General features: G+C 55.2%; 1 protein-coding gene across 1 annotated transcript; it reads right to left on the bottom strand.

Moving 5' to 3' along the window:
- Positions 1-5,038: 5,038 nt before the first annotated feature.
- Positions 5,039-9,624, bottom strand: BESB_006400 (aspartyl protease ASP3; the record flags this gene model as incomplete). The annotated part of the gene is made up of 9 exons (XM_029359395.1): positions 5,039-5,185; positions 5,326-5,514; positions 5,771-5,830; positions 5,983-6,219; positions 6,347-6,487; positions 6,838-7,090; positions 7,517-7,590; positions 7,998-8,420; positions 9,073-9,624. 9 exons carry the CDS (start codon positions 9,622-9,624, stop codon positions 5,039-5,041), a joined length of 2,076 nt encoding a protein of 691 aa, XP_029222308.1.
- Between the last annotated feature and the right edge of the window lie 2,045 nt (positions 9,625-11,669).

Consider the following 11,669-nt stretch of genomic DNA (forward strand, 5'->3'; position numbering starts at 1 on the left):
ACGCAGGGCAGTTCTCACAGAAACAGGAGGAGACGGTAGCACAAGAGCAAAAGAAGCGCAAAAGAAGACAGGAGAGGATGTCGAGAAACCCTTGAGACGTAGGGGTTTCTTGCGGCGGAACTCAGCAGGGAGAAGCGCCGTTTGATAGCAGAGGAAGACCAGCTGACGCGCACAACGCCGCCACGACCGCTTCACAGATACACGCAGAAGTAACAGAGACGACGGGGATCGCAGCGAGACAAAAATTAGCGGCGAAAGCGCACTTCACGGTTGGTTGTAAGTCGTCGGTACAGCAACCTCCAGATGTAAGCGGAATGAAGAGCAACCAATAGTATGGAATGCCGCCTTTCTCCTCATAAGCGGCCTCAAAATGAATGGCAGGACTAAAATTCCAGGTTTTAAAAGCGCGGGAGTGCAGTTTCAAACAGGGCGCTGCGCAGTTGACAGTGGTAGGACAGAGGAGAGGACCGAAAACGAAAAACATGCAGATGACTATCTGACTGCAGACCGCACGGACCACGTGTGTTGATGGAAGATCTTGTGGAATCCTTTTTTGCAACGGAAAAGGAAGCTGCAATGAGCTACGAGAGGCGCGCGAGGCGCGAAGGCATGCCACAAGCTGTTAACTTCCAGGAACGGACGTTTCCCCGGAAAAACAGCCAGGATGAAAAACGCTAACGTTGCTTCTGAGGCGAAATCGACTGCAATTTTCCCTCTGGAGACTTGTGTCGGGCCTGCTTCCTTTACTGTGGATCTGTTTGCTTTGCTGAGGAAGCCGACAAAAAGCTTGTACATAGAGAAAGGTATCATCCGCAGGACCCCCCTTCGAATTACACATAGCGCGGAATATAAGCCGATGTGCCGAGAGCTTGGTGAAGCTGCTACACACACCCTACGCAACCAAAACCGACCCGCTGCTCCAGAAGCAGACGTGCATCTGGCCTCGTCTCAGCTCCGGGGTGATTGTTTTTTCTCTCGTCGCACGGAAATGGCTTGTTCCGGGTCTCTTCTCTCTCGTCATCCTGCCAGACTGTCTTACTACCGCCCTTCCTGCTCTTCTACGCGCCGGACGTGTTGGAGCACGTAACTTTGCGTTTTTTTTGCCGCGTGTCTGGTCTGAATTGCGTTTAGCCAAATACGACGCGGGAAGGTTCCCTCAGCTTGCGAAAAAGAATGCGCCTCCCGCGGAGCATATCAATGGCAGAAAGGTTGTGGCTTCTCTCGGGGGTTTTTCGCTGTTGCCTCAGTGCTACTGCCGTCGCGCAGGGGTGCCTCACCTGTGTTCTTTGAATGTTCAACGCTGCACTGATATGTACGAAACGATACGCCGCTTCGTCGGGTAGCGTCATCTTTTTTGCTTCTCTAGGAGCGGAAGATGTGGTATAATGGCTCTGTTAGCCCCCATTGACTGCTTGCGTCAACACACTGAAAAGGCGTAACACAGCCGCAAGCCCCGATACGTTAGCCATGAAGACCATTACCCCCCTGAGCAAGGACAGCACATAGATTTGAACTGTTTTTGAGGGTTGCTCGTACCCTTGCTCTAGAATTACATTGCTCAGCAGGTAGCATAAAAACTGTGACACAGGAAGGCAGTGTGCCTTTGGAAAGTCCCTGGTTTGGTTGGTGGACTGTCTCGCGAATCGCGTCAGCAAGACACACGGGAAGATTCCCCCGTCGGAAACTCTAGAATCTTTGCTTCCGGCTTGATGGGGCGTTGCACCCACGAAGAACAGAGGCCATGATGCGGCGCGGGGTGGTTGTCTGGAGAGCTGATGGGCAGCATGACTCTCTGAACGTTGTGGAAAGCACACGTAGTAGCTGTTTAGCGGTCAACCGCAACTCCGGTCTGCCTCGTTCGCGACCTGCTTCCTCGCCGTCGTTTTACTGCCGAAGAAATGATGCTCGGCTTCCGTCTCGGGCAAGGATCCAAGCCGATCCTCGTTGCTTGTCCCCCCATGCTCGCAGGGCGGCGGAAAAAGTGATTTTGGGGTAAGGGACTGGCACCTTCACGGGGCATCGAATCCATGCGGCCGCATGATCACATGCTCAAACAGCAAACGAGACCCCGTCACGCTCTCTGCAGTATGGTTGTGCAGCTGCGCATAGTGATTCTTCCCATTCCAGATCATCGTCTCCTTGCATTTCAGTCCTCTCAACCTTTATTCCTATGGTAGACTTTAGCGGCAACAATTTAGCTGCAGAGTGAGTGAGCGATGACAACGAAGTCGTTATCACTATTGACGCATTCATGACCAGACAAAGGGCGAATGGAAAATGGAGGCCACACCGCACGGTTTTTCCTTTCCAGGTGCATTACGCTTGCCACCGCGTGGTGCTTATAGATGGCCAACCGAGTCAGCAATCTTGACTAGTTATGTCTTACAGTGCATTACATGTCGCTCCAGCGAACTGATAAAATATAGGCGCAGGTGCGCTTTTTTATCCGAAAGCGCACCTGCGCCGATATTTTAATTCAATAGATATATTGATATGATAAAGTTGTCAGTTATCTCATAATCTACTCGTAAAAGTTTAAAAAATCGATTAAACTGAGTTTAAGTGGTAGAACATTTTGTTCTAAATGTTTCGGATATTTTTTTTAATACTTTAAATACAACAAAATTTCATGACCGCCGCGCGACGGCTCCCGCGGAGTGCACCAACTCGAGTTCCTGCCTGTTTTCCACTCTCTCTCCGCAGTGAGTCACAGCTGACAGAGTCTCATGAGTCACAGCGGGCGGCGAAGCAACCACCGGCGCTGTCGAGCCGGAAAATAGCGGACAACTTGTTCGCTGCTTCTGTACCATCCTCCCCTGTGAGCCGGCAACGAATTTTGTACGAGGCGGGCTTCGTAATTCAAGCGGTCGAAAAGGTACGCTCTGCGTGTTCTGCCATAGGCTAACGCTAGCGAACTAACGAAATTGAAGGGTACATTCTGCCTGTGTGTATCCGGAGTATCGATATTCACAGGGTAGACACCCTAGCCCCCTGTGGAAAGCCTGAGTGAGTAGAACCGCACGTGAACCGCGCCGAGCAGAGCCACAATCGAGGGTTCTTAAGGAGCCGGGTGCGTGGATGCTTGCACACCCGAAAAACTTGCCGTTTGCTTGTGTGACGGCATCAATCGCAGGAGCAATCAGCCGCAAAAAATAGGAACCAACAAAGTCTTCCGCTCTCTAATAGGGTGCACTCCGCTTCCCGAGCTCACCAAAGTGCGTATGGCCATCGCGTCCGCAATGTCGGTCTGGTGTCGCGGATTTGCCTATGAGCTCAACTAGACATTAGGAGCGTCTCCAATCGAATAGGTTTGTGCCCGCTCCTGCCATCGCGCATGGTGACACTGCGGGAGCTCGTGGACATGTACGTATTTGTTCTTTCGCTTATCAATCGTCTGGGTTAAAAACGTGCACATACACCTTCCCGTTGTATAGCTGATGCATGCATGAATATATATCCATAAATGCGGAACTCTCTGTAAAATGACGGCATGCCTCACCCGTCTCACTTCAGCATTATCGTACGATCAGTGAGAGGAAGCGGCAAGCCTAAACGGCACACGCATGCTGTTCGCGCAGAAGACGTGCGACCTGATTTCAAGGCGTTGCCTTGACTGACAGTAGCGTGGCCGTTTATACTCGAGTGCTGAGTATGTTTCTTTCAACACATCCAGGTGCTGAAAAGCTATGGTTGCTGAATCCAGAGAATGTAACTGCAAACATTATGGGTCCACTCGTGGGCCGATTTACATCACGAAAACGACTAAATCGCGCTTGAGTCATTTGCATGCAAGTTTGGGCTGCTTGATGTCTCTTCAGTTTCACCCGTCAGATTCCGCGTTGGGAAAGGATACCCATTACTCCGGGCTCGCAGTCCAAATTCACCTCCGACACCGGGCGGGCATCTTTACCGCCCTGGGTCGCCGCTACGCGAAGAATTTGTGCGGAGCGGTTTACTCCCTTCTCCTCTAGATGTTGCCAGAGTCGGCACAGGGCGTAGCAATGAGCAGCGGACGCAAGAGCGCCACTCGTTTGGTCCAACTGTGTCAGACAACTTAGAGCTTCCTTTCCCCGTTCACTTTGTCATTCCTTTTTTTGGCAAGGCTGCTGGTGATGTCGAGTTCGCAAAAAAATTCATCCTGCTCCAACAACAGGCTTCCGAGAACCTGTCACCCGCAGAACGGAGAACCGTTGCGTCGGCAGCAATGCCAATGCCTCTCTTTGTCGACCTCTGTCCACGGCCCTGCAAGTGAACCCCCTGCTTGCTAGCAATCCCTTTCATGAAACTAACTCACAGATGTCGTCTTCTAGTCTCTAACGGTGCTCATCTATTCTGCCCACTCTCTTTTCACCGGGACGGAGAACACATTTTTGCTTCTCACGCGGAAACTCGAGAGCGGCGCACCGCGAGGAGCCCCTTTCGGGGCTTCCGGACGCTTGCCTTACGCCGTTTGGCGGCAGGGCCACTGTTGCTGGTCTTCTATTCGGGTACACTCCTACTCGCTTTATCGGCACAGTTTCGGTATCTAAAGCCGCTGCAGCTCCCTTCTGCGCAGCCGCTAGCGATGCCTCGCTGATTCTGCACACACCTCGCGCATGAGAACTTTCGTCTCGGAATACGCCTAGACATGCAGGACATCCGCAACTACTGAGTGCACGAGCACTGCAAAAGTGGCCTTTGCGAGCACGCACTCAACAGGCCAAGCTTCCAAAAGCGTGCTTCTTTCCTCTACGCGGTGTTTCGTATCACGCGGAGAGTACCTTCCTCAGTTACCACTGAGGAAGGGTATCTGCGAACTACTACGATAGCTGCTCACCTGCCACGACGGGCGCGCGGCAAGAGAGTCTAGCAGACGTTACGACCTTTGAAGGAGGCAGTTGCTCATACTCTCTTCAACAGTTTTCCACTTCGTTTCGAGTCTAGGTCATGTCGCCAGACAAAAATTCAACAGATCGGACAAGGACACAACACACTGAGGCCAGCATGTAAATATTTTTCCAGTGACAAGAACATAAACGACGGAACTTCGGAAGCGTTGTCACAGCTCTTGCGTCGACACAGAAGACATCGCCCTTTCTATCACCATCATATTTTCTTTGTGGATACGCGCGCCTGGGTACCCGTTTAGCACGCTCGAAAGGTACGCACTGTTGTCGTCGCTGTGAACCGCACGTGCGATTCCAATCTGCAGACAGCATATACAACACACAGTATTCATTATGAAAACAGGCCAGTCCCCGAGCTCTCTGCTTCTTACGCCGCGCACGCGGCGAATTCGATCGGCTCTCTCTCCACTCCCCACGCAGTGCCTGATCAAATCCTTACCAAAGAAGGCCGCGATCCATCGGACCGTCTAAAGACAGTATAGTAGTGCCGCATAAAAGCGACTGAACCGAGAATGTACGCGTGCCCGAAGTCAGACGGTACGTCGATCTGCATGTAGGCGGGCTTGCAGATGTCGCCCTTGCTTCGCACCAAATACTGCTCGGGCGTCAATGGGAACTCAATGCCTCCCTGAAGGAAAACACACCAAGCGAGCTCAGATCACCATGAACGCCTTGGGCAGCATCCAACCCGTCCCTGTGCCGTTTATTGCCCCGAAGAAAGACATCCCGACAATGGGGAGAGACCTTTCCCGCAGTCTATGCAGAGAATTCTGCTGGGCCTGCCACCATAGCTCGCGCGGCCACCTGCTTCACAGCTGTCACGCAGTTCGGAGCATCTACGGATGCCCCTTGACGGGAGTCGTAGAAGCATAGCGGCGACTTACAATAACGTAAGTAATCGTGGGGAAGCTGCTCGTGAACTCCGGGTTGTCTAGGTCGCAAGCCTGCATATCGCACAAATAACGTATCAAATGCGCGTGGGATATTCTCTCTCGCCGGCACCCCTGCGTCACTTCGGCAAAGACGAAGGCGGCGTGCGTGAGCACCGGTGACACATTTCGCGGTTGATGCACATGGAACTACCTCGTATTCATACCTTGGCTGGAATCATATCCATGAGTTTGCCAAGCTCCCCTCCAGGCATGGTGTTGAAGCTCGTTCCGGAGTCCAGGATGACGTAGTTCTGCGTGCCTTCGTCGCAGCAGAATTTCTTGTCCCCAACGTAAATGGCGTCTAGAGGGGTCTCCCAGTAGTGTTCACGGTTCACCGGGAACATGTGAATAGGCGCCTCGTAGAAGCGGGGATCAACGCCTCCAAAAAACAGAGCCGATACCTGAGCAGAAAGAGAAGAACCCAGACACCGGCAACAGCGTAACAGGGGGAAGGCTCCAGTCACCCCGCGTCTCGTCGACACTCCTGCCTGCCTTCAACACAACGAGCCTCTAACCTAAGAAACTCACCGGCGTGCCCTTGGCCATGTAGAAAGCAAATTCGTTCTCCTTCAGAGCAGCTTGCTGCATGATGTTGTCGTAGATGGGAATACTTCCCGTGCTAGACATCTCCGGGAAGGCGAGACCGACAATGCCTTCGAAATTGATCGTCTGCAGAAGAGACAGAGAGATTCCGACGATGAAGCACCCAAGCCGGAGACTGAAGCGAGATAACAGAATGTGGATCCTCCATATCCCAGCCGCGTCCTCGCTTCAACGCCCCTGTTGTAAGCAGCAAGTTCTACGTTTGTTGACAGTGTGTCACAGGCGGCAACAGCCCTGCCCCCCTTCGAGAAGAAACCGCCATATGCGTGATGGGTGTGGAGACTCGAGGGACTCGTCTGACGCGCCCGGCGAGGACGCAGGCAGAGGATGAGCCACTCGCCCGTTGCCCCTTTCTGTTCCGCGATCCCTCGGTCCCACTGCGGTGCGACGCAGTGTGCGCTGAAGTGCCTTCTCACCTTGAAAATGTTTCCATGCATGTTGTGGCCGCTCTCTCTCTCCACCAAGCCGAAGGATTGATTTTTCACAACGAACGGCCCCACAGTGAAGTCATCGACGCCCGTGCTGCCGTCAATCCGGCCTGTACCGAAGGTGATATCCAAGTGAACTGGCGGATTGGAGGGTCTGAACGTAGACGACCGAGCGGGGTCGAAGCGCGTGACCTTGGTGCAGGTGTCGTCATTGCAGTGCGAGCCAACTACCCACAGATTCCTGCAGCGTAAACGCGAGGCACCAACATACGACCGCGATTCCAGCACCCGTTCTGCCTCCCATACGGTGTCACAGTACGCATCGTCTGGACGCCCTCCTCGCCCGGCTGCCACGTTCTTCGCACGCCGCTTGACGCGACTCCCCAGCTTACAGCTGCTACAAGCGCTGGAGAGAGGCCAGACACATTCACCTGTGTCAACGCTAGGCGCATGTTGAAAAACATGAGGCATGAGTTCTACAGCTTGTCCCGCAGCCAAGAACACGGCGTGAGTACGGCAACAGGGCGACGGCGGACTCGGACTGCACACCCCTCCATACGCCGGCAACGCTACTGCGCTCACTCGCCTATCTACAGCGCGCCAGTCACTAAATTCGGATTGGGGTATACGGTATGGCTGAGTCTACCGCTTTGATTGGAGCTCTTACGTGCTGCCGGTGTCGAAAATCGGCTGGATGAACTGGGGCGGGGTCCCGATGCCGATGACTCCAACGTATTGACTCTGCAGTTGAAGAGAAGGCGCGCACACGGACGCTGCGGTTCAGCGCCTTGCCGAGCGACGTGAGACCATTTCCCCCCTCCCCCCCCTCCAATGCGTCTATTTCAAAACTGCACTGTTGTCATGGTCATCAAACCAACGCCCCCATCGGTAGCAAAACGGGCAGCAGTTGCGACTCCTGCGCAGGGGAACACCACCGGCAATGCGAGAGGCGTTTTTTTCTCGAATGGAAGGGTTCGCGAGGCCAGGGCGACCTCCTCTCTGTACAGATACCACGCACTAGCACTCCCTACCACCAAGGGGTGACTCCCCTTGCCAGTCTCCGTTCCCGCCGCGCAATCTGCGGCATGACGCTCGCTGCCTCAAATGCTAACAAACGTGCAACTTTCCTTCCGAGACGCCGGGCTTACGTCTTTCATCTGTACGATGGGGACCGACGCCGCGGCGAGCTTCAAGTCGAGATCCTCCGTGCCTGCGCTCTGAGAGACAGACGCTGACTCGGACTCAGACGCCGACTCAGACTCCGACAGGCTGTCAGATTCGCTCTCGCTCTCAGACGCCCCGTGGGTGTGCGTGCTGACGGCCTGGTGCTGATTTCGCACTTGCGCGAACGAGGCAGAAGGCAGCTCGGGAGGAATCACGCCCAGTGCAATGGCTACATCCAAGCCGGGCGTGGCTGGCGCGTTGCCCAGAGAACCAAAGGGCCCCTCGCCGCGGCGCACGTAGAAGTTCTTCTTTTGGTTCAGGTGCGCGTGGTGATTTGCGTCAAGGCGAGACAAGGTTTCGTCACGGTGGGTGTCGATGTTCCGGATCGGCGTCATCGGCATCACGAACTGAAAACAGACGAATCAACCTCACACACAGACAAGATCGACTCAAACCCCCCGCTACCAGTCGCGAAACACCGGACGACGGCTCGGCATCCCCAAAACACGGCCGCAACGTCCCGACGAGAGAAAACTGCACGACCCCCCCCTACCACAGATTCTCATCAACGGCAATCGAGGGATCCCACCACACACCGACGGCGGAAACCGAAACCTGTTGCGTAACGGAGAAGCTTATCTATAGTTCCGCTAGGAGGCACCACGCTCCGAGACACGCATGCGCAAACGCCCTCGAATCAGAACAAACCAGACGACCGCACATGCCTACGGCAGCACCTAACACACGCGCGAATGGAAGGCGTTTCCTTTACGAAAAGCCAAATTTCTTCACTAATTGAACGGGATGAACCCCGCGAGGGTGGACTCGGCTTTGTATATATCTCCTGCCCTTTGAAGAGAGGGAGAGCGGCAGCTAGGCGAAGACCAGCACGAGGCATACGACTCCAGCATCGAAAACGAGTGACTCTCGTCCTTTTTTCAGGATGTATTCCTCAGAGGTTTGCCGCCCTGCAGACACCCTTGTCAGCCAAGAAAGCGCCCCTTCAGAGGAGGATCGGTATGTCGTCCCGGTAGGTCTCAAGCGACCGCGCTAACTTACATCAGAGGTGATTTCTCCATGCAGACAGACGCGGCAGCCTCCCTGCGCTGCGTCGAAGTGCGAACAGCTGTGGCAGAGCGGAATGCCGGAGCTGGTGGACAGAGCCGCCGCCCGCGCACTCGGCGCCACATTGTAGTGGCGGATGAACTTCTCCGTCACGCGCGAAGGCGTCGCACCGGCCGAAGCCCCGACATCGGTATGATATCCCACTGTCGCAATTTCTTCAACCTGCAGGCCTCCACTGGATCCCAGCACCGAGGACGACGTGCGCTCGCCTGCGGGAGTGGAGGGCTGGAAGGAGGCAGGTGATCTTTCAGCCGAAACAAATGCGCCGTCGGCGCCAGCGCCCAGCCCCCGCGGAGGAGCGAGGTCTGCAGCCTGTGAAGGAGAGGCGGTTCTATCGAGGAAGGAGGCAGAAGCAGCGGATCTTGAAGACGAGGCTGCCGCGGCATGTGCGGCATACAGCGACGAGACGGTTAAAAGACAGCAAGAAACAAGCAGGGAAGCACCTGTGGAGGCGCACCACCTGCGCGGACGAGCGGCGCCATCCATCCCAGGCGCGGCAAATAGGAAGGATGCAGACCGTCAGATCTCTGCCAGACGCCCATGCGCTCGGCTGAGAACCCCGCGTTGAGGCGGAAGGACACCCGTCTCTTCGGTATCTGTTTTTGCCGCTCGCTCTCCTCCAGCAAAACACGGCTGGACAACAAACAGTGGATCGGACGCGCCCCGGGAGCGCCAGCCGGCGACAGCCTAAAAAATCTCCACGAGGGGGACGAAAGGATCCATCTGTACACGGCAGACCGCCTGGAAAAAATCCATAAGGACCAGAGTTCGGCCGGCGGACTCGACTGAAAGTGGCGGAAAACGCCGCCGGCCTTCGTCTCTAGCTAGGCTGGGGGACTGGCCCTGAAATGCGAGTCCCACCCCGATAGCGAACAAAGGAAATCAGGGGAATCAATGAAGAACGCTGCTGTAGCTCTCAAGTGCGAATTGTAGCCGATCGGAGAAAGCCGCGAAGTTCGGCTCGAACGACGAACAAACAGAGCCGCTGATCTTCCAGCCACCACCACGCAGTTGACGGGTCCCCAGAACGGCATGCTTCCCCCGCGTTTTTTTCTCGCGACGCGTCAGGACTGCGAGCTAGCCACATCAAGATGGCAGCGCGCCCGCACACGCGGCGGCGATCCGCCATCACACATGCAGCGAGAGGAGATAGACGGTACACCGCTCGTGAGGCAGCCCGCCCTCGCTCGCGCGTCTGCGGCCAGCCGAAATAGGAAGGAGACCTCTCGTTTAAAGCTTTTATGCCGACGAGAGGTACTCCAGTAACTATCAAGATTCGTGTCAGCTGCCAAAACTCAGATACACTGAAGGAAGCCGAAGGCGGGCGGGGTGCCACACCTCACAGCCACCCCCGCCGCGCGCGACCGAGACGAAATCAGGTTTAGCCGCATGGAGATACCAGAACGGGAAGACACGTTGTGTGTCGTCCAACGAGTAGCGCAGTCTACGAAAATTGTTTTTGGTGCAGCATCAGCCATAGTAGCTTCGTCGCTGTACAGCAGAACGGCGTCAAACGTTCGACGTCGAGCAGCTCGCCCATGAAACCGGAGGAAGGCTTGCGCTTGCGTACGTTGATTTATTGCCAGATGCCTTTCCTCAGGACTTAAGTCGGAGACCGCCATTCTCCACCAGCGCAAAAGCACTGTCGCACAGCCAGCTACGCAGGAACAAGCCCCCGTTTATGAGGCGCGGCAGACCGCCACGCCCCGGAAGCTGCCCCCGAGAGATAGACAGGGTTCCCGTCCTCCGGCCTGGCTTCCAGCTGAGAATAACAGGTGTTGTCATCTTCGATTCAAACATATATTCGTGGGTGCACGCCTGCAGGTACGGGAGGGGGTGTACGGGCGCCTCCGCTGCGTCGAGTTACGTCGCGCAACTGCCAAGTAGACCAGTGTCTATTCGATCAGGGCCACTCGCTGCGCTGATATTTCATAGGCAGTGTGTGTCCGCTAGTTGTGGCGTCTGCTCTGCGTAGGGGAAAATGCGCTACAGACGAAAAAACACTCGAGTTGTGTAGGAAGCTCGTAGCCGTCTGTTTTCGCGAGGAGCCCGCGACGACTGGGATACGCGTGCGGCGCAGAGCACTTGGTTGGCTGTCGGATTCAAGTGGAGACCTCGTACGCCGTTTGCAGCCCCGCTGCGCGGGCCAGCCTCTCACGAGGTGTGCGGCATTTCTCGCCGTAGCGTGTAGCGTAGCTTGGAATGCGACAGTCGTTTTTCGAGTCCACGGTGTGTCGCAATCAAATGACACATCCGGCCTTTTGGTAGCACACATGTGTGAAAAACTCAAAGCCTCCCTCCGCGACGGCCTCAACGAAGCCACAAGCTACGCGATGGTAACGGTATGTGCCTATTGCAGCGAACACAAGGGGGGAATTTCCTCTCTCGCCCCTCTTCCGCGGATGAGTGATGGACGAAGAGGAAACGCAGAAGGTGACAGCTCGAGAACAAAAGACACGACTTATGAACGCTATCCGCGCGAAGAGAGGACACTCTTTTTTCCCGCTTCTGCGGTTTGATGCCTCTTGTTA

Source organism: Besnoitia besnoiti, chromosome I, assembly GCF_002563875.1.
Source record: "Besnoitia besnoiti strain Bb-Ger1 chromosome I, whole genome shotgun sequence".
In the NCBI taxonomy this organism is placed as follows: Eukaryota; Apicomplexa; class Conoidasida; order Eucoccidiorida; family Sarcocystidae; genus Besnoitia; species Besnoitia besnoiti.